The following is a 23,627-nucleotide window of genomic DNA, read 5'->3' on the forward strand; positions in this document are numbered from 1 at the left end:
CTCACAGCGCCCACAAGCCATAGAACAAAACCGGGACATAGGGACCATGCTTCAAAGGCCTGCTCCGGCTACAACTACTCCCGCGGACACGCCACGTACGGCGCCCCACTACCAACACACGGATCAACCGGAGGCAGAAACAACCTCAGAAGCCCACATAGGGCCACAACACCAACTAGACCCTCCAGCAGACATGACCCCAACATCCAGGCATGATTTAAAAATCCTATTATCAGACTTCCATAAAATCCTTGCAGCAGAACTGGCCCCCATCAAAAAGGACATCACTGCCACTATAAACAGGGTACACACTAATGAAAAACACATTACAGACATGCAAACTCACCTAGCTGAGCTGCAAGAATCAATGCACCACCTTCAGGCGCAACAAAGAGCCATAATGGCACAGCAGACAACCATGGAGGAACGCCATCGGCGCACTAATATAAAAATTAGAGGCATCCCGGCAGCCATCTTGCCAGATGAACTACCGCACTACACAAGGCGCCTTCTGGCCACTATTCTGCCTCACACCACGGTCAAGAAGATGGTCACTGAGGAGATCTACCACCTGCCTACGTCCTCAAAGGTACGCTCAAACACACCCAGAGATGTCATACTCAGGTGCCCAAATGTACACGACAAGATTCCGGTCATGTCTGCATTAAAAGGTAAAACCCCCCTCATGTGGCGCAAAACCTTCAGCTCCCTCACCAACAGACTGAGGGCAGCAGACATCACCTATCGATGGGGGGCACACGGATCCCTGGTGATACCACAGAACGGATCCCAACTCACACTTGCCTCCATGGAAGAGGCACCCACAATAATACAGGCCTTGGGACTGGACCCACCGACCGCCAACTCACCCTCAAGACCCTCTACTACCAATTGGGACCCAGAGCGCACCGCAACGTTTGTACCGCGGAACAGAAGCCCTCGGTCCTCGGACCCAAGACAGCCTCAAGGGACTGGCTGACAATGAGGCACAGTAGGGACACCTTCCCGGCGCTCACCTTTACCTCAGGTCTAAAGACTGCAAAGTTATTTTCATTGAACATTTAACATTTCTTATAGTACCCCATTGTTCTTGGGGGCAACAATATATTTATATATATATTTTTTTTTTTGTGAGCCCAATTTTGGTAACCAAGTGCCGTTTTGGAAACGTTACCATAATTCCTACAGTTCGTACACTCAATGCAAAAATCACAATTGTTTATTACCTTGTTCTTTCTCCTGAACCCTGTTTTTGAGCCGGTGGCTGTCAGTTTGTAAGGTCTCCAAACATCTGATAGAGGTTAAAGCCAAGCTCAGTGTCCCATGACTAGGGGACATTACCCTCCTAAGGCTGAATAGGGGCACTAAAATTTAATAAACACACCTCACTACTTTCAAGCTACAAAAACGATTACGTTTTTAAACGATTAATTAAAGATTAAATGGTCTGACAAAATGTATATATTGCTAAAGCCCATTAAATGCTGACCTTATATAGATGACTAATCTAGAATACTGAACAGTAGCCGGCCTTTAAGAGGGCAGCATAGTAAAGGTACAGGTTGTATACGACCCATTACCTACCGTCAAAGTGTCCATATGGCAACGTACATTATTCTGCAAAGATTAGGGTTTGTCCTGCACTCTTAGTGGGTGTAGAGCTTTAAGCTCGAGGGTTTGTGAAGTCTAAAACGAGTCAAGAATTGCATACAAAAGCATAGGTCAGGAGAAACCTATCTAACTTCACACCATACCTGAGTTACAAAAGGACGTTTAAACGGTTTATTGTTTATGTTGTTGCGATCCCTACTAGAAGACTGACACACGTACAACAATCGACAGGCCTAACCCTGACATTGACCGTACTTGACTGACACCACAGGCTCAACGGGACCCACTCTCGCACGACTGGTACACCTAAGACAGGGACATACCACAAACGCTTAATGGAGTGACTGCTAGACTCTTACCACGACCCCCCCCCCCCCCTGCGACTCTTTAGGTTAGGAGTTTCGATCACGTGAGGCAGAGACCACACTCACGGCAGGAGGCAGCACTGGACAGCCCACACGCTTCAGAAGTCACTCACTAGTACACACCCATCAATATGCCCACGGGACACCATACTGACACATACAAGCACACCCAAGTGTCATAACCATGGAGGCACCACATACTCCATAACTACTTCACACACGGAACGCGGATACCAGCACCGAATATACGACTCAAACACACAAATGACACAGGTTAAGCGGTTAATGACCCGGATCCAAGTTATTGCTTGTATTTTATAAAATTATATAATTGGTGCAGTCTCACAAGATGCAAGATAAATATGTTGATGCTATATACTGGAAATTCTGACTTGCAATGTACTGTTTTACTGTCATGCAAAGCACCGCAAAAATAAAGAATTTAAAAAAAAAATAAAAAATACAGCAGCGTGTGGACCATTTTTAGCCCAAGGCAGCTCATCTCATCAGGCCTTTTTTAATCGAATGTATCGCCCAGTGTCAGTCCCTTCGGGATCCATCCCTCATTCATCTTAATAAAGGTGAGGTAATCTAGACTTTTTTGACCTAGGCGACTTCTCTTCTCAGTGACAATACCTCCTGCTGCACTGAAGGTCCTTTCTAACAGGACACTTGAAGCGGGGCAGGCCAGAAGTTCTATCGCAAATTGGGATAGCTCAGGCCACAGGTCAAGCCTGCACACCCAGTAGTCAAGGGGTTCATCGCTCCTCAGAGTGTCGATATCTGCAGTTAAGGCGAGGTAGTCCGGTACCTGTCGGTCGCGTCGCTCTCTGAGGGTGGATCCCGAAGGGCTGTGGCGATGCGTAGGACTTAAAAAGGTCCGCATGTCCTCCATCAACAACACGTCTTTAAAGCGCCCTGTCCTTGCCGGCGTGGTCGTGGGAGGAGGAGGATGACTTCCACCTCTCCCCCTGTTAGATTCCCGTTGTGCTGTGACATCACCCTTATACGCTGTGTAAAGCATACTTTTTAATTTATTTTGCAAATGCTGCATCCTTTCCGACTTGTTGTAATTCGGTAACATTTCCGCCACTTTCTGCTTATACCGGGGGTCTAGTAGCGTGGACACCCAGTACAGGTCGTTCTCCTTCAGCCTTTTTATACGAGGGTCCCTCAACAGGCAGGACAGCATGAAAGACCCCATTTGCACAAGGTTGGATGCCGAGCTACTCATTTCCCGTTCCTCCTCCTCACTGATGTCATTGAAGGTATGTTCTTCCCCCCAGCCACGTACAACACCACGGGTACCAGATAGGTGACAACGAGCACCCTGGGATGCCTGTTGTGTTTGGTCTTGCTCCTCCTCCTCTTCCTCAAAGCTACATTCCTCCGCTGACTCCTCTTCCTCACAATCCTCTTCCAGCGTTGCCGCAGGTCCAGCAAGCGATGCTGATAAGGCTGTTTCTGGTGGTGATGGTGACCACAACTCTTCCTCTTCCTCTTCACGCTCATCTACGGCCTGATCCAGCACTCTTCGCAGGGCACGCTCCAGGAAGAAAACAAATGGTATGATGTCGCTGATGGTGCCTTCGTTGCGACTGACTAGGTTTGTCACCTCCTCAAAAGGACGCATGAGCCTACAGGCATTGCGCATGAGCGTCCAGTAACGTGGCAAAAAAATTCCCAGCTCCCCAGAGGCTGTCCTAGCACCCCGGTCATACAAATATTCATTAACAGCTTTTTCTTGTTGGAGCAGGCGGTCAAACATTAGGAGTGTTGAATTCCAACGTGTAGGGCTGTCGCAAATCAAGCGCCTCACTGGCATGTTGTTTCGCCGCTGGATATCGGCAAAGTGAGCCATGGCCGTGTAGGAACGCCTGAAATGGCCACACACCTTCCTGGCCTGCTTCAGGACGTCCTGTAAGCCTGTGTACTTATGCACAAAGCGTTGTACGATCAGATTACACACATGTGCCATGCACGGCACATGTGTCAACTTGCCCAACTTCAATGCCGCTATCAAATTTTTTCCGTTGTCACACACCACTTTGCCGATATCCAGTTGCTGCGGAGTCAGCCACTTTCCACCTGTGCGTTCAGGGCGAACAGGAGTGCTTGTCCGGTGTGACTCTCTGCTTTCAAGCAAGTCAAACCCAAGACGGCGTGACACTGCCGTAACCGGGTGTGGAATAGTACCTGGGGAGCTCGGGGGGGGTGCCGTTGATGTGGAGCAAGACGCAGCAGCACAAGAGGACTCAGCCAAGGAGGTTATGGAAGAGGATGGAGTAGGAGGAGTAGAGGAGGTGGCAGCAGGACTGCCTGCAAGTCGTGGCGGTGTCACCAACTCCTCTGCAATGCCACGCATTCCTTGCTTGTCAGCCGTCAGCAGGTTTACCCAATGCGCAGTGTAGGTGATAGAACTGCCCTGACCATGCTTTGCAGACCAGGTATCAGTGGTCAGATGGACCCTTGCCCCAACACTGTGTGCCAGACATGCCATGGCTTCCTTTTGCACAATCGAGTACAGGTTGGGGATTGCCTTTTGTGAAAAGAAATTCCGACCGGGTACCTTCCACTGCGGTGTCCCAATAGCTACAAATTTTTTGAACGCCTCAGACTCAACCAGATTGTATGGTAAAAGCTGGCGGGCTAATAGTTCGGACAAGCCAGCTGTCAGACGCTGGGCAAGGGGGTGACTTGGTGACATTGGCTTCTTACGCTCAAACATGTCCTTGACAGACACATGACTGTGGGCAGATGAGCGGGAACTGCTCAAGGCGGGAGACGGAGTGGCGGATGGTTGAGAGGGGGCAAGGAGGACAGCAGTGGTTGACGTGGCTGAAGATGCTGGACCAGGAGGAGGATGGCGGCTTAGAGTAGGCGTGCTGCTTGTACTCATGTGTTGATCCCATAGGCGTTTGTGATGTGAGATCATGTGCCTACGCAAAGCAGTTGTACCTAGGTGGGTGTTGGACCTCCCACGACTCAGTTTCCTTTGGCACAGGTTGCAAATGGCATCGCTGTTGTCAGAGGCAGACACACAAAAAAAATGCCACACTGCTGAGCTCTGCAATGACGCCATTCTGGTGGTGGACACAGCATGCGTTGATTGGCGTGCTGTCGGGCTGACCCCGGGTGCCGATGCATGCTGTCTGACTGTGCCACTAGCTCCTTGCGACGACCCCCCCCTGCTTCCAACTCGTCTCCTCCTCCTCCTCTCTGTCTCCCCATCTGAACTTTCTCCCTGTTCTTCTTCTTGCCGAGCGGGCACCCACGTGACATCCATGGACGCATCGTCATCATCAACCGCTTTGCTTGTATCTGACAACTCAGAAAAGGAAGCAGCAGCGGGTACAACATCATCATCATCACACCGTGCCTCCATGTGTTTAATGCTGCCTGCCTGAGACATATCCCTGTTATCTACATCCTCTAGCAATAATGGTTGCGCATCACTCATTTCTTCAAACGGGTGTGTGAATAACTCCTCTGACATACCAAGTAAAGTGGCTGTGGTGCTAGTTTTGGTGGTGGCGGCAGGCGGGTGAGTGGTATCTTGAGAGGTGCCTGAAGCTAAGCTGGAGGAGGATGGTGCGTCAAGGTTCAGAGCGGAGGCTGTACAAGATTGGGTGTCCTGTGTTAGCCAGTCAACTATGTCCTCAGAACTTTTCAAGTTCAGGGTACGTGGCTTCTGAAAACTGGGCATTATTCTAGGGCAAAAGGGAATCACAGCACCACGACCACGACGGCCCCTGCGGGGTGGCCTGCCTTTGCCTGTCATTTTTTGGGGGATTAGTGGTACTATGCGTGCAAGCTACTGTGAGACCAGATATGATTGGCAATGTGAACTGTAACAGTTCTGCAGAGCACACACTGTAGACCTGACACACCCGCTTGAAGACAAGTAACTGCTATTCAATCTATAACAGTGAAAAACAAATTTTGGTTTTAAAAGCACGCTATAGAGACACCAGATATGATTGGCAATGTGCACTTGAACAGTTCTGGAGAGCACACACTGTAGGCCTGACAGAGCCGCTTGAAGGACACTGACTGGCTGCTATTAGCTTACACTGGAAACCTTTTTTCTTTGTAAAAGCACGCTATAGAGACACCAGATATGATTGGCACCTGTCAAAGTACGCTGGCACAGGTCTGCAGAGCACACGCTGAAGGAGGCCTGACACCCAGACGCTTGCAGACAACTAACTGCTCTTCTATTACAGTGAAAAAAAATCATTTATTTTAAATCTAAAGCTTAAGCTATTGTAAAAACAGATATGAGTGGTGGCACTGGGCAAGAGGGCACTGTATCCACTGTGAACCTCACACAGAAGCTGGCAGGCAGGCAACTGCTCTTCTATTACAGTGAAAAAAAATATATATATTTTTTAATCTAAAGCTTAAGCTATTGTAAAAACAGATATGAGTGGTGGCACTGGGCAAGTGGGCACAGTATCCAATGTGAACCTCACACAGAAGCTGGCAGGTAGGCAACTGCTCTTCTATTACAGTGAAAAAAAAAATATTTTTTTTAATCTAAAGCTTAAGCTATTGTAAAAACAGGTATGAGTGGTGGCACTGGGCAAGTGGGCACAGTATCCAATGTGAACCTCACACAGAAGCTGGCAGGCAGGCAGGCACCTGCAATTACATTACACAGAAAAAAAAAAAAAAGCAGCCGGATGTTCTAGCCCTAAAAAGGGCTTTTTGGGGTGCTGTCCTTACAGCAGAGATCAGATGAGTCCTTCAGGATTGTAGTGGACACTGAATACCCTAGCCTAGCTATCAATTTCCCTATCTAATCAGCAGCAGCTAAACTTTCCCTCCTCTCACTAAGCATGCAGCTTCAGAATGAATAAAAAATGGATGCTGGGAGGGAGGTTGGAGGGTGTGGAAGGGAGGGAGTGCTGCTGATTGGCTGGAATGTGTCTGCTGACCGAGAGGCACAGGGTGAAAGTTTGCCCAATGATGACGAATAGGGGGCGGATTGAACTGCGCATGTGTCCGCCCGCCGCGGCGAACGCTAACACGCTAAGTTCGCCGGCGGACAGTTCGGTACATCACTAATTGTCACCAACTACACTAATGCCCTTGTGATTTTAACCTGTCCCCTAGAGGCTCTTATCAATGTGAGTTGACACATTTACGATTAAGTTCTATTTCATTACCATTTTTGTTGTGGATTTACACTATATTGTTTTATGGTCTCCTTTGTATTGATTGTACGCCTAAGCTCTACAACCCATTTAGGGTAAGTATACTTTTAGTTCCTATATAGCACAATTAGTATAGATTTGGGTAAAACACTCACATCTTGCGGATTTATTTTGTTCACTACTACATGTATAGTGGGAGCAAGAGAAACCCACTCGAGTGTGTAGCTGCTTTTTCTACCATCACTAAAATATTTGCAAGCGCAATATACACAATAATTACTTTTCTGTTTAATTTATTTAGGTCCCGACCCTCATTATTTAAAGGGGGGGGACCTAATGTCCCCCCTGGTACCCACCCATAAGCAGTGCGTGGGGATACTAAAATAAATAATGGGGGGACCTAATGTCCCAACTCCCCAAGTCCCTAGTCACTCTCTCTCCCCCCCCCCCCCCCCCCAGTTAAAGTGCCCTACCTACCCACCTCAACCTAATAATAGTGAGGGTGGAGGGGGACGGGGCACAATAAACTAAATCTGTAAAGTAAAATGTCATACTTACCATTTGAAGTCTTTTCTTTCTTCAGCCCCCAAAAAGGGCAAATAAAAATCCATAATACGCGTTGCAACTGTAAAAATCATTTGTACGAATTTTTTTTACCTGTCACAGCACTCTGAATGGTTGGCTTGAAATCCAACCAATGAGAGTGCTCTGTGTCATTTTACACAGCGTGGGAAAGTTCTTAGGAATTTTCCCATGCTGTGTAATTTGACTCATAACCCTCTGATTGGTTGCTTTCGAAAGCAACCAATCAGAGGGTTATGAGTCAAATTGCACAGCATGGGAAAATTTCCAAAGAACTTTCCCACGCTGTGTAAAATGACTCCGCATTCTGATTGGATTCTAAGCCAACCAGAGTGCTGTGACAGGTAAATGTAGAAACTTACCTGCCAGAGTGCTCTGAGCCCAATAGCAGGGCGTGGGAAGGTTTTATGAGCCTTTCCCGTCCTGCGGAGCTCATTCTGTGCCGTGCCCTCCATGGGTTAAGACGGATACATTTTTTGACCCCCTGGATATTTTTTTGGTGCTCTTATTTTTTTTTTTTACTTTTACAGTTGCGATGTGTATTATGGATTTTTATTTGGCCTTTTTTGGGGCTGAAGAACAAAAAGACATTACATTTTTGTTTAAAGGTTTAGTTTATTGCCCCCTCACTATTATTAGGGTGAGGGTAGAGAATTTTAATTAGGGGGGAGTGGCTAGTGGCCCCTTAGTCACTTTATTATTTGTGGTCCCTACCTGCTGGTCATGGGTGGGGACCTGGGAAGGACATTCGATCTCCCCCATTATTTATTTACACATGAGGTCCCCCCCTTAATTTATTAGGGTCCCCACCCGCAGCTCATGGGTGGGACCAGAGGGGAGATTAGGTCCCCTGTTTATATTAATAGCCCCCACCTGCAGGTCATGGGTGGGGGTGCACTATGTCCCCCCCCCCCATTTTAGTTATTTGTGTTCCCCACCATGGGGCAACAGGGGGACATGGGCAAGGTCCCACCCTTATTTTACAAGCGACTGGGCAGCAATAGCTGCCCAATCACTAGTAGTTTTAAATGACAGCGAGTAGCCACTGGCTGCTCACTGTTTAGGCAACATGCCCCCCTTAAATAAAATACATTTTAAAAAGTGTCTTTACCAGTGTCTTGTAACCCTCTTTTTGATTTTCTTACCCTTTTTAGTATATTTTATCCCCCTTTAGTAAGTCTTACACCCTTGTGTCTCTTATAAACCCCCCTTGTGTACCACCTTTCTTTCGCCAGCCCCTTTGTGTGTCTCCCCCCCTATTCTTTTTGCGTGTCTTTCTCCCCCCCTCCGCCCTTTTCAGTGGCTCTCTCCCCTGAGCACATTCTGGGTCTTTTTCCATGCGATATAGACATATATAGCAATACACAACCATACAGGCACAAAGCCAAACAATCTACACATACAAGTACAATGTCATACAAACACACAGACACAGGCATACAAAGACATACATACACAGGCTTATAGTCACACAGATACAGGCATACAGAGCAGGGGCAGAATCAGAGCCTAATCTCGGTAATCGTAGTGGTAGTGGGTTGCAGTAGCTGTAATTTAACAGTTAGGGCATGTAGTAGGCGGCTAGGGGCTGTAGTGGGGGGGGACAGGAGCTGTAGTGGGGGGTATGAGCTGTAATTGGGGGGGGGGTAGGGCTGAAGTAGGTTGATGGCTACAATTTGGGAAAAGGGCTGTGTTGTGGGTAATATGGGTTGCAATTGGGGTCAGGGGCTGAGGAGCTAAGGAAGGGGGACAATAAAAGAAACACTAAAGTGTATTCCCCCCCTCCCCGAGTCTTACCTTATGCCAGGGAGAGATGGGCAGGAGTCAGCATAAAAGCAGTCTGTGGAGTCTGCCAGCCTCTCCTGATGATGTCAGGAGGAGGCGTGACTTCCTCTGCTCTTCTCCTAGACTGCCCAGCGGTCCTGGGAGAAGAGCAGTGAAAGTCATGCTCCCTCCTCCTGACATCAGGAGACGTCGGCCAACTCCACTGGCTGCAGGGAGAGAGGCAAGTTGAAAAATCTGAGTCGCCAGCCAGAATCAGGGAATTTTGATTTTTTGTGCTCCCCTCTCCTCTGGCGCCCTAAGGTGGCTGCCTGAGCCGCCTTATGGATGCGCTGGTCCACTGGCCACATTTTTTTTTTTTTTTGCTGGATGTGGGCGGCCCTGGATTTAGGGCGGCCTCGGGGCAATTATCTCCCCAGCCCCTGATTCTTGTCCAATCCAATGCTTCTCTCAGAGAAAAATTGGGGTAGTGAGTGCATGTGCAATAAAACGCAGCACTCCTACAATCAAATGTTATCATTTGATTCAAGAACTTTGTTATGTTGGCAGAATATCATCTAATTATTGTCAGGAAAACAACCACTAGAGGTGTGCTTAATCACGTAATGTAGACTAACATTTTTACAAAATAAAATCGAAAATAAAAATCAATGTCTTACATTACACAACAGGACCACATAATTGAGGTGACATTATCTGGGTTACTTTAGCGTTCCTTTAACCCCTTAAGGACTAAACTTCTGGAATAAAAGGGAATCATGACATGTCACACGTCATGTGTCCTTAAGGGGTTAACACACATGACTCACTCAAAATAGACCACTTGTGAGAGGGGAAGGAGTGTAAAGTTAGAAATGTGCAGGCACTTTGAAGATATTGCGGTGCATGTAGGTTTTTGACTTTGGTATTGCCAGATAGAGCTCTCTCTCGCGATAGATATATACACAATCAGAATTACTGCAAAGAGACATTTGACAGTACGGTATACAGCCTAGACTTAAGTGTTTGCATAAAGAAATGCCAGAGTTCCATTTTGAAATTTTGTGCAAAAAATAGTTTATTTCAAAATACAATATACATATATATATATTTTAAATCTTAAAATTTATCTCTACACAGCAAACATTTACAGCTTTTTTTCCCCCTCCCTCCCAAAAAAGGTAAATTTCAAAATAAAATAATAATAATGCTGGAAAAGCAGATCACTTAACCCCCTGACAATTTACATATGTACAACTTTTTAAAGGCACTCCAACCTCATTTAAACATGGTTTGGACAAGACAAAAGGGTTGCCATTTCCTTGTGAAGGCATGACTTTGTTAGGCTTGCAAATCATTGGCAGAATTTATAAAATCACGGAATGTGACAACTACTTGGCAAGAAGAATTAAATTAGAAGAGGAATTACCATGATGCTAGGTACTTTTCCTGTTGGCAAAAAACAAAAAACAAACCCACAAACAAATAAAAAAAAACACACATCCATTGATTATAGGCCAATTGTATATCAAGCAAAAATGTTCCAGTGTTATTCAATTATGTGATTTATTCTTTAATGCCATTTGTTGTTAAAAAATGGCATGTGTGTTAAAGGAAATTAATGTTGAGGATTTCAGACAACTACAATGAATAACTTGTCCCCATCTGAAACTGGAAATTATGAACCACCTACTTTGTGATAAATGCCAAAAAGGGTGAGAAAACCTTTTTTGAGAATTGTACTGGGTAAAACTGTGCACTGCCCTGAAGTATGCTTTACTATGACAAGCATATCTCAAAACACGATCTGGCATGCTGCAACAATGGCAGGATCAAATACAGCATCAAAGTATAAAACAGAATAACAAAAACATGGAGGAGGTGTAGTTGCAGAAAAAAAACCCTCCAAACTTTTTTTAACCATCAGCATTTCCACAGCATAGCATAGATTCCACTAAAGTCAGAGTTGTACAGAAAACAAAGTTAATACTAATTCATATGGTTTGATCATAAACAATATCTATACTTCAAATGCACACATTACCACCTAAAATGGAACAATCACATGCAATTTAATGTGCAATCCACAAACGTCAAGAAAGAAAATAAATAGCTTGAACATGGTTTTAAATATGTCCTTCCCTGCAATCATCTATGTGGGTCCATACAATCACAAACATGACTGCTCCACAAATTAAGGGTACTGTGTGCTGTAAATTAACGGATGTAGTCTGGGCATGATGAAGACAAGAAAAAAGAAATAAATAAAAAGTAGGTTTAATCTCACACCAACTAATGGCTTTTGACTTTAGCCAGGTGTAACTACCTTACACAGACAGACACATGACCAGCTACTTATGAATCAGGTTTATGACCAAACAAGTATTTTTGCTGCAAAAGGTGCATTACATTTTAGAGGTGTGTCAGTTGAAAGCAGCAGTAGATTTAAGTCTAGATAAAGAAACCTCAATAAAAGAAGAAACGACCAAATAAAACAAAACAAAACAAAACAAAACAAAACAAAAAGCTGCAGACCAGCTGCAGTCAGCATTGAAGCTAAGGCTGTTTATTCAAAGTCCTCTTCATATTCGTATTCTTCCAGATCGTTTGTGTCATGTGTGGGCATCTCAAAGAAGGGTCGCTTATCAATGGCATACTTATTCTCATTTGTAAGCGGCGGCTCCAGGTCATTTAGCTCAGCATCATACCTGAAATACAAACAAAATATCAACAAACCTGAAACTATTACAAATTCCTACAGGTAACAGGAATAAAAAAAAAAAAAAAAAAAAAAAGGGCACTGACTGACATGGTGATCAATATTGTTAGTGTGGTTCTGTTGCAAGTCATAAATTCTACTTATTTACCGCTATGAAGTTACCAGAATACATAATTTATCAGAGGTAGACAAAATTAAGATTCTACTTACTGAAATGAATGTTCATGCAATTGGTTAATGGTCAACAACAACGAGTCACGTGTAGGAAATTGTATATTTTAGGACTAAATTAACCAACCATTCTTTTGCAGAAGGGAAATTGAAACATTCGGCAAACACGTATACCAGATGAAAAGGACAACTTTACACTTATGGCAAATAAGTACATGACAGGGCTCAAAGCTCAGTATCCCTCCTAATTAGAAAAAAACAAAAAACAAAAGGAAAAGAACCTTCCAGGACAAATGCTGCATATACAGCTTCTGCATTGATTAAAAGGGCGAGTGTTGAAGCATCTGCAGGACTAGACTGAATTTGTCAGTGTGGTTGAATGATGGAGCACCAGACCAGAATCAGTTCAAAAGTCTGGACATCAGATAGCTGGGCCAGGCACTTGTTAACATAAAGGAGAGACACCATTTGGGGTACAGATCAACAGGGCCTTGGAGAAATTATAGAACACTAAAAAAAAAAAAAAAAGACTCCTACCAATAGCCATGGGAAGAAAATCCAAGCCAAAGTACATTTGCAGCAACAGGTTACTGGTCTTACTTTGTCAATCTCAGAATTAATAATGTTCAAGCATCATTACAGACAAAGTTCTCAGGGCTATAGGAATCACAGGTGCAGACTCCAGGTGGATCCTGCCAAAATCACCTGGAGCATCGAGAATAAGGAAAACTATCAGTTCATCTACAAGGGAAGCACATGCACACCAGAGGGGCAAACATTTATGGATGATAACCACATTCCCCCAAGAGACACCTATATCAGCTCCTGGAACATGTGTGAAGGTGAGGTGATGTTCACTTCACTGTCCTCTGCTTTAATGGAAAATTCTGGAGATCTTCCTTATTGTTGTTGGCTGCTTGTTTTTGAGCATCTATTTGCTCCCCCCCAACCACCCAAAAAAAAAAAAAAAAATGCTTTGTCCAAGACACCTTCGACATAAAGGCTTACATTATCATTTATATGCAGATGACAGAAATCTACTTGTCCTCTCATGATCTCTCTCCACCTATCTTGACTTGTGTCTCTGCCTCTCTGCGATTTCCAACTGGATGGCTGCTCACTTCCTTAAACTCAACCTATCCTTTACTCCTTCATGTGTTGCTACTCCCGTGTCTGTCTCCCTCCAAGTCAACAGCGCCATCACCACCTCTACCTCGCAGGCTTGCTGCCTAGGTGTTCTCTTTGACTCCGACCTCTTCTTCACTCCTCATGTCCAGTCGATCGCCAAATCCTGCAGCTTCCATCTCAAAAACATAGCTCGCATCCGCCCCTATTTAACACCCGACGTAGCCAAGGTGCTGGTCCATGTTGTTGTTCTCTCTCCTTGACTACTGCAATCCCCTTTCTCAGTGGTCTTACGTGTTCCCAGATTGCACCGCTGCAATCTATAATGAATGCAGCGGCGAGGCTCATTTTCCTGACCGCCCGCACCTCCCATGCCTCCCCCTCGGTCAGTCCCTACATTGGCTTACAGTGAGATATAGTGCTCAATTTAAGATTCTGGTGCTTGCTTACAAGTCCCTACATAATGCTGCTCCAACCTACCTACCCTCCCTAATTCACAAGTATGTGCTGACGAGGTCCCTGCACTCTGCTGAAGACCTTCGCCTATCCTCGGTCTGTATTCCAACATCTGATGCTCGCCTCCAAGACATCTCCAGGGCTGTACCTTTTCTGTGGAACTCCCTTCACTTCTCTGTTAGACTTTCACCCAGTCTCCACTCCTTTAAAAAAAATTTTTTTAAAAACACACTGATTCAGGAAAGCATATCATCTAAACTGTTAGCGGGTTTTCATCCCCCCCTATGACATCGCTCCTGCAACTGTCAAAAATAACCTACTAAGTTCTCAGTGATTACTTTTCTAGCAACCCATTTCATTACCCCTACTTCTCAGTGATTACTTTTCTAGCAACCTATTACCTCTACTTCTACCCTGTGTTTCACTATACCCCACTCCCTCTAGCATGCAAGCTCATTGAGCAGCGCCCTTAACCCCTCTGATCCTGTGCGTCCATTTGTCTGGTAACAATTATGTGTGTTAGTCCACCCATTGTACAACGCTATAGAAATAAAATAATAATCCAAACCTGGGACACAGAAAGGCTAACATCAGAAGACTTAACCTGGTACCGTAAGCAGGTTATAAGACAAGAAGCCCTGCACAGAGGGATCTGCAGACAGAGTTCAGGTCACCCCGTCTCAGTATGTCCATAGACTCATCAAGCGCATCTGAGCACTTTTCCATAGGATCATTAAAAGAGAACTATCCTCCAGAGGAATGTTTTTGTGTGAGAGAAGAATAGCAATGTGCAGAACAGGGACTGACTGCCACACATTCACCTTGTTGTATTGTATTGCACTTGTTGGTAGTTTGGCCGTAGCATACTCTATATGTGAAGATAGGGTCAGGTAAAACTCAACGGATGCCCTGATGCCACCATATAGGACTGAGACCCAATGCCAGATTTACTCTTTGGGTGCAAGGATGACTGATGGCAAGAGCAATCAATAACCATAAATCAACACAGAGATAAAACTAGATGCAACTTCAAAGTTATCACTAATATTAGTACACTTACTCCTTTCTTTAATTTCACCAAAACAAGAATCTAGAAACAGGTTTAGAAGATTTTCATCTTGCAGGCTTGCAAAAGAGATGTCGTCATTTAGAGGATCAAAAACACAGTAGCAGATGCAGGCAGTACTGCAAGGAGGTTGTAAGGAGTGTGTTAAGCAGGAGCTTCAGAAGAAAGATGCTTGGCTGAGACATATGCAGTAATCTGTTTTTTGGAAGGGGGCAGTTTGTGGCATGGAACAAACAACTGTCTCAGTTTAAGACCGTGAAACAAAAGCATAAAAAGATTGTACCCTTGTGGGTCCTAGGTTAAATATATGGCAGTGTGCACTGTGCACTCATGAGCCATACTTGGGGAACCTGGAGACATGAGGGTGACACATATGCAATACAATGTTTAATTTACTACATCAGACTCCTGGGAGACAGAACATGTGGACACAAGAACATGGCCATATAGAAACAGGCCAAAGCTTGTGAACACTTACCAATCATCTACCTAATTGGCACCATACTGCAGGGTAAACGAGGTGATTGCTTTCCTTGCCCAGCCCATCTATAGGTAAACCAACAGTGAAATGCATAATTATTGAGAATGGAAAAAAAAAAAAAACAGGATTATAGACCATTAATGGCATGAAGCCTGGCAGTGCATAGCTTAAAACCTCAAAGTAATTTTGGAAGCCCAGGCCTATGCACACATTTTGTCCAAATTCTCTCAGGGTAGAAGATCCCTGAAAAGAAGACTTTAAAAGAGAAGGGCCCTAAGAAAACCATCCCTTTCTCCATCTGAAATGTGGATAATTATTCAAACAGGGAGTAAGGAAAGTAACGTCCTTTACCCCTACATGCCTTTGAGTGGAGGGATACTAAAAAACTGGTTAATGTATTCCTTCTTTTTAATACTCATATAGCCATAATGGACTTTACCCCCCAGCCATAGTGCTAAATTAAATCCTTACTCCACCTTCTTCCCTAAAGAGAACCCATTAAGTCCAAAACCGTTGAAAACACACCTTCACTCCCTCAATTGAATAGGGTTCACCAAGCCAAACCCAAATTAAATTTGCCATAATGTCACTCTTTAAGACAACAACTTGAAGATATTTGTTTAAAAAAAAAGAAGAAAAAAAAAAAAAAAAAAAAAAAAATCCTTCAACAGCTAGAAGATCTAGATTGTTTTTTGGAATGTGGATTTCTCTCATATTTGGAACAGAATATTATGACTCCATTAGGATGAGGGCCAATGGGAACAGAATGTTAAAGGGACACTCCAGGCACCCAGACCACTTATGCCCAATGGAGTGGTCTGGATGCTAACTCCCACTGTAATTATTGCAGTTTTTATAAACTGCAATAATTACCTTGCAGGGTTAACTCCTCTCTAGTGGCTTTCTACTAGACAGCCACTAGAGGGCACTTACGGTATTATAGCACAGATTTTCTGTGCTATAGCGTCGCTGGACGTCCTCACGCTATGTGAGGACCTCCAGCGTCGCTAAAATCCCCATAGGAAAGCACTGAAATCATTTTCAATGCTTTCCTATGGTGAGGTCTAATGCGAGTGTGCGGCATTTCTGCGCATGCGCATTAGGTCTCCCACCGCCGGTGGGCGGGATCAGTCTCCCCGGCCGACGTGGTGACGGGGAGGAGCGTGGGCAGACCAAGAAGCAGCGCCGAGGGACATCGTCTCTGCCTCTGGTAAGTCACTGAAGGGGTTTTGACCCCTTCAGCAACCGGGGATGGGAGGGCGAGGGGACCAGTGATTGTTTTCCTGGCACTGGAGAGTCCCGTTAACTAGAAGAATGTGGGAGCAGAAATTTGATTTGGAAGGAGAGCGAGAATAGCTGGATGCAGAGGGAGATGCAACACAATTACACACATTTATGTGCTTTAGTTTTACTGGACATTCTTGTTAGTCCAACATTTTATGCCACATCCCTTACAAAATAACTGCTGAATACAAAATGGACCTTACCCATCATTCCACTGTTCAGTAGCCGCCTCTTCGGCAACCAGAATTGCATATTCTTCAGCTGCATACTTTTCCCAGTCAGTTAGTTCCTGCTGTCCTTCATTTTCACCAACCTGCGAATAAAAAGGCAGATGAGTACTGACTGGACAATGTCTGCAAACCTAATATCTGGGAAATAATTTCCTAAAACACTACTTACTCTTAGTACAGAGAATGGATCTTTCTGTTCGTGATCCAAGTACTTTTCTAGATTGAGGTATGTGTCATAGAACAGATGAGCCTGCTTGCATTTCTTCAAGTCTTGCAGAGTAATCTTTCCTAAAGTAAACCAAGATCATCAGAAATTAAACTGGGTATCAGTTATAAAATTATAGATCAGGGTGGTGCTGTAGACATTGCTTACTTAGATTTCAGTAACGCTTTTGACAGTGTTCCATATAGAAAGCTTATCAATAAAATGAAATCTTTGAGTTTGGATTCCAATATTGTTGAATGGGTAAGGCAGTGGCTGAGTGACAGGCAACAGAGGGATGTAGTCAATGGAGTATATTCGAAGCTTGGGCTTGTCACAAGTGGGGTACCTCAGGGATCTGTACTTGGACCCATTCTCTTTAATATTTTTATTAGTGATATTGCAGAAGGTCTTGATGGTAAGGTATGTCTTTTTGCTGATGATACCAAGATATGTAACAGGGTTGATGTTCCAGGAGGGATAAGCCAAATGGCAAATGATTTAGGTAAACTAGAAAAATGGTCAGAGTTGTGGCAACTGACATTTAATGTGGATAAGTGCAAGATAATGCATCTTGGACGTAAAAACCCAAGGGCAGAGTACAGAATATTTGATAGAGTCCTAACCTCAACATCTGAGGAAAGGGATTTAGGGGTGATTATTTCTGATGACTTAAAGGTAGGCAGACAATGTAATAGAGCAGCAAGAAATGCTAGCAGAATGCTTGGTTGTATAGGGAGAGGTATTAGCAGTAGAAAGAGGGAACTGTTCATGCCATTGTACAGAACACTGGTGAGACCTCACTTGGAGTATTGTACGCAGTACTGGAGACCCTATCTTCAGAAGGATATCGATACCTTAGAGAGAGTTCAGAGAAGGGCTACTAAACTGGCTCATGGATTGCAGGATAAAACTTACCAGGAAAGGTTAAGGATCTTAACATGTATAGCTTGGAGGAAAGACGAGACAGGGAGGATATGATCGAAACATTTAAATACATAAAGGGAATCAACACAGTAAAGTAGGAGACTATATTTAAAAGAAGAAAAACTACCACAACAAGAGGACATAGTCTTAAATTAGAGGGACAAAGGTTTAAAAATAATATCAGGAAGTATTACTTTACTGAGAGGGTAGTGGATGCATGGAATAGCCTTCCAGCTGAAGTGGTAGATGTTAACACAGTAAAGGAGTTTAAGCATGCGTGGGATAGGCATAAGGCTATAAGGCTATAAGATAAGGTCAGGGACTAATGAAAGTATTTAGAAAATTGGGTAGACTAGATGGGCCGAATGGTTCTTATCTGCCGTCACATTCTATGTTTCTATCAACCAAAATGCATTGCAAAAGGTATACTGTGTTGCTAGTAGAGGAGTAAAAAAAACAAGAACAAAAAACAACAAAGTGTCTAATCATTAAAAGACTGTCTCAGACAAGTTGGTGGTCTTGGTTCCATCTCTAGTTTTAGACTTCCATAAAAGGAACAGCTTACTCTTATGAACACCCAAGAGTCTTCTGCCTTCTCTGACTTTAGTGAGCAAGGAAGACAATTTTACCACTCTACTCTTTGCAACTATAAGTTACTAGTGAACTTAGGTGGTCGCTGGCTGCTAAGCATTCACACTAAACCTAAGTGCATCAGCATAGTTTCAGATAACATGCTGGGTTGTGACTTGACTGTATGGCAAGCAGATGCCTCTAGAAACGTCAACAAAAGTGCAGGAGAGTGTTTTAATCAGCTCCTTTACTTAAAGAAAAAAAAAAAAAAAAAGCAGAGGTGTGATACCTTCACACTGTGGCTTCACAAGATCCAGCATTTGACAGAGACAGTCTTCAAAAGGTAAAGGCTCGATAGCCATGCTTTCCATTTTCTGACACTGTTCCTCATAGAAATACTCCAGTTCATACATAGACAAGACTCCGTCACCATCCAGGTCCATGCAGCGAAACCAGTACTCAATACTAGATTGGGCATACAAGGAAATTGAGACAGATTAATCTAGTCATGAAAAATACATTTTTTTTTTTTTTTTTTTACAATGGTGTCATTTGCTGTACTGAAGTTTTTAAAAGAAAATCCAATAAGTTATTTTACAGCATCCTAACTGCCTCCTCTGTCCCAATCTTCCCCATTCTCACCATTTCCTTCTAGCAGATCACTGCAACTATGTACACCATATAAAATCTCCCTTTCTATCCCTCTCTAATTGCCATGTTTATCCAACAAAATTGGAGAATATCATAGGAATCACAGCAAAATTTTTCTATTAGTTCATCTAGCAGGTTCACATGTAGAAAGCAAGCAACTAGACTAGAAGCCTGTGAAAAACTATAAGTCCAGATCGCTTTGATATCTGCTGGTCAGCCCCTCACCTTAGACGTCACAGACATGGAGATGTGGAAACCAACACATTTATAGGTAAGAGAGACAGTCACTAGGCTATACATATGGATATTTTTCAGTCTGTTATATTTCTAATCTTCCAAACACCGTGGAGCAACTGTAGCCTTTTTGCACTTGAGCATGTTTTATAACCGCACTGCCAGTGTTAAACAGTTCTGACTAAGTGATATGGGTGGAATTAAAGACTGGTGGGTTAATTACGGAGGAGTTACTCAAACAGTTGTAACTTTAAAAGATTATCAATTTATTTTGCATAAATATATTTCTATATACGTGCCGAAAAGATTGTGGTGAGGCCAAACAAAACTCCCCATCACCTGCATAGCTTTTACTCCTGGCACTATAACCACTACATCAGATTGTAGTGCTTGGAGTTTTCCTTTAAGTTCTGCACTTTGTCACATTGCCAAAACTGATCACTTGCAGAATGAAATCCCAATGCAGTCTGAGCTTCAGAAGGATTCAATCAAGTCTAAGACAGGACAAAAAAAAAATAAAAATTTTTATATATATAATTTTTTATATATATAATTTTTTTTGTGGTCCTGTCTTAGACGTGCTTGACTATAAAAATATATGTAATGAGGAAACCAAGAGTAATGTAAAAATTATCTTTCTTACTCACCTAGTTTCGGTCTTCTTGTCCTCCTCAGACAAGAGAAACCATACAAAGTCTGCATAGGTTATCTTCCCTTCCTTCTGGGCTTTTTTGCCACTAGAAACATTGTAAAAGGAACATAATATTTATGTATACATTTTAACAAATCAACCTCTCTAAACCAGTGGGATGTCAGGACAGGTATAGAAATATTTTCCTCTGGGACAAACAATAGTCACAGTAAGTCAGTCATGAACATTATCTTAAAAACACATAGTGGAATCTCTTGATAAGATGGCAAATCCCGAACTCCCATGAATTGAATGGATGTAGTGATTACACTAATTACAGATAGTAATTAAGTCTTGCAATCTTTTTGTTAACAGGAAAAGGCATGATGCTGAGAAGGCACACACCATTGGTGGTAAATGGCAGCATGAGCAGTTTGGAGATTCTCAAGATACAAAACAAACCTTTTCACGGTTATACTTTGAGGTAATTTCAATTTTTATTATGCAGGACAAAAGTTTTTTTTAACTATATATGCAAGTTACAAATCACACAGCCTAACATTTTATACAGCGAAAAAAAACACGGAAATGTACGAGTTTTGGTTGGAGTGACCACACAGAGATTATTTTCTAAAACATTCAAGGTAAACTCAACCGTTTAGATCGACATGGGATGAAAAGCAATCCTTTGAAACAGCCAACTACGTTCATACATTCTATGAATGTATTGTATGTACTTCTCTGCCCATGTGGCCTATAATAAATAGGTAGGACAATAAGGCCACTTCCTGGTAGAAAAGAGGAACACCAAGAATATCTAATGTAGGAATATCAAGAATATCTAATCTCCGTAGGTAGGTGGACATGTCTGTCAAAGTAATCCACACAAATGCCAGGACATAAAGGTTTCCCAGCAGAACATAATGGTCTAGTTCTGATGTTCAGTTCCCTATTGAAGGCACTCTCGGTGGTGAACAGCTAACTGCAGACCAGTCAAACTGTGATTAACTATGTGTTCTGACAATTTTATATCATAGCGAACATTACGTTTTTGTTGCTTGTAAATTAGACCAGATATGTTAGACTTTGCTTCCTACATGCAGCCTTGAGCAGCAATGACCATGACACCAGTTCATCCTTGCCCTTCCTTGCACCCCTTTTTGGTAGGTACAAAGTTGCATACTGGAAATACACAAGACTTGCCGCTTTTGAGATGCTCTGTCCCAACCGTCTAGCTATCACTATTTGGCACTTGTCAAAGTCACTCCGATCTTTTTGCTTGCCTATTTTTCTGCTTCCATCACATGCAATTCAAGAACTGACCGTTTACCTGCTGCCCAATATATACCACACCTGGACAGGTGCCACCATTGTAATGATGTCATTCACTTGACCTGTCAGTGGTTTTAGTGATACACTCATCAGCCACTAATTGGGCGAAGTGGAACTTTGCCAATTAAGAAAGCCGTATATGAACGGTGAAGACAGTCTTTTAGAGCAGTGAGGGCTCTTGTATATATGAATATAGCACATTTGTTTTAACTTGACTTATTTTATGTTCTGTATGCTTCACAATTATAACTTTTACAATAAGCGCACATTTCTCATTCAGCTGTCTGAAGTGCATATCGATGCAAGTTGTTATCCCTATGTAACAGAGTAATCTACACCGCAATTCGTTTTCTAAGGCTCGTAACTAGGGGAGTGCATTACTTACCATCAGTGATTGGCAATGTATATGTGAGCATACTACACTATTTTGATCTATATTCTCTGAGGGATTCGGACTATAAATTTTTTTTTTTTTTTTTTTTAAGGTGTGGTGGAACCGCTTAGACACCAAATTGCAATTTTCCTTAAACCACTGCCTAAATACAAAATAAATAAAAATCAATGTTTAGTAGATATACCCCAAATTAATATTGTCTTTTTTCTAAGTTAATTTTATTAGACATCACCTTTTGGGTCTCTTATGCTTCATAGAATTGTTATATGTGGTTCAAAGAGTGCACATTAGAATGATATATTCTGTGATACACTATTTTTAGTTGAACAAAGCACAACACTCATTTGTGTTTAAAACTTCTGACCTATTGATAATTTATATAAATAAAAAAAAAAATGTATTTAATTTACTCAAATATCTAAAAACCATCTAGAAAAAGTGGAAGTTACATTTATGTGGGACTCCGAGATACATGTATACACAAACATCTGCTTAAGAATAATAAAACGGTCACAGATAGCAGGTGTAGAAGTTCATAGGATGAAGAAAATTAATAATAATAATATATATAAAAAAAAGTGTACAAACATGTATTTTTTATTCAAGGATTTTTTTCTTCCTTAGGTTTAATTCTCTTAGAACATTGCCTCTGTCTTCCTCTCCATCTTGTTGTCCTTCTTACCCAATAGCATTATTGATTCATAGGTCCCACTATTGCCATGCTAAATGTTTTGCCATGCGTGTGTTTCATTGGGCTAGGTTTACAATCTCTATGAAAATAAATACCGTATATACTCGAGTATAAGTCGAGTTTTTCAGCACATTTTTTGTGCTGAAAAACCCTCACTCGACTTATACTCGAGTTAATGTCTGTATTATGGCAACTTACATTGCCATAATACAGACAAGGACCGCCGGGCTCATTACAAGCCCGGCGGTCCTGTTGGGGGGCTGGCAGAGAGCATTAACTTACCTTCCTGCAGCTCCTGTCAGCTCCCTTCTCCTCCGTGCAGCTCCTCTGTCAGCTCCCACTGTAAGTCTCGCGAGAGCCGCGGGGTCCGCGGCTCTCGCGAGACTTACAGTGGGAGCTGACAGAGGAGCTGCACGGAGGAGAAGGGAGCTGACAGGAGCTGCAGGAAGGTAAGTTAATGCTCTCTGCCAGCCCCCCCTCCTACACAGCCCATACACTGGACCACCAGGGAGTGAGAGCCCCCCTCCCTGGCAAGCTAACAAGCAGGGAGGGGGGACGAAAATTAAATCAAACATAAAAAAAAAAAAATATATATATAAAAAAAATATATATATAATAAAATAAAAAATGTATAATAAAAATGCCCTCCTCCCACCCAGTTCTCACACACACACACACACAATCTGCATTCTACACACACTCATACAAACACACACTCTGCATTATATACACACACACTCATACAAACAATCTGCATTCTACACACACTCATACAAACACACACTCTGCATTATATACACACACACTCATACAAACAATCTGCATTCTACACACACACTTATACAAACACACACACTCTGCATTATATACACACACACTCGTACAAACAATCTGCATTCTACACACACTCATACAAACACACACACTGTATTATATACACACACACACTCGTACAAACACACACACTCTGCATTATATACACACA

The 23,627-nt window shown here is 43.0% G+C and overlaps 1 protein-coding gene across 3 annotated transcripts in view; it reads right to left on the bottom strand.

Moving 5' to 3' along the window:
- Positions 1-10,614: 10,614 nt before the first annotated feature.
- LOC134615084 (serine/threonine-protein phosphatase 2A regulatory subunit B'' subunit beta-like) overlaps positions 10,615-23,627 on the bottom strand; it is a 77,885-nt gene continuing 64,872 nt past the window's right edge. For 2 of the 3 annotated variants that reach the window (XM_063459490.1, XM_063459507.1), the window contains exons 9-13: positions 20,242-20,331; positions 18,999-19,174; positions 17,180-17,298; positions 16,984-17,093; positions 10,615-12,186 (exon numbers count right to left, since the gene is read on the bottom strand). In XM_063459490.1, the coding sequence (XP_063315560.1) occupies positions 12,045-12,186; positions 16,984-17,093; positions 17,180-17,298; positions 18,999-19,174; positions 20,242-20,331 (637 nt within the window). In that variant the 3' untranslated portion in view covers positions 10,615-12,044. The remainder of the gene's footprint in view (positions 12,187-16,983; positions 17,094-17,179; positions 17,299-18,998; positions 19,175-20,241; positions 20,332-23,627) is intronic. The other variant, XM_063459499.1, reaches the window with a different exon arrangement.

The sequence above is a fragment of the Pelobates fuscus genome, chromosome 1 (assembly GCF_036172605.1).
Source record: "Pelobates fuscus isolate aPelFus1 chromosome 1, aPelFus1.pri, whole genome shotgun sequence".
Classification (NCBI taxonomy): Eukaryota; Metazoa; Chordata; class Amphibia; order Anura; family Pelobatidae; genus Pelobates; species Pelobates fuscus.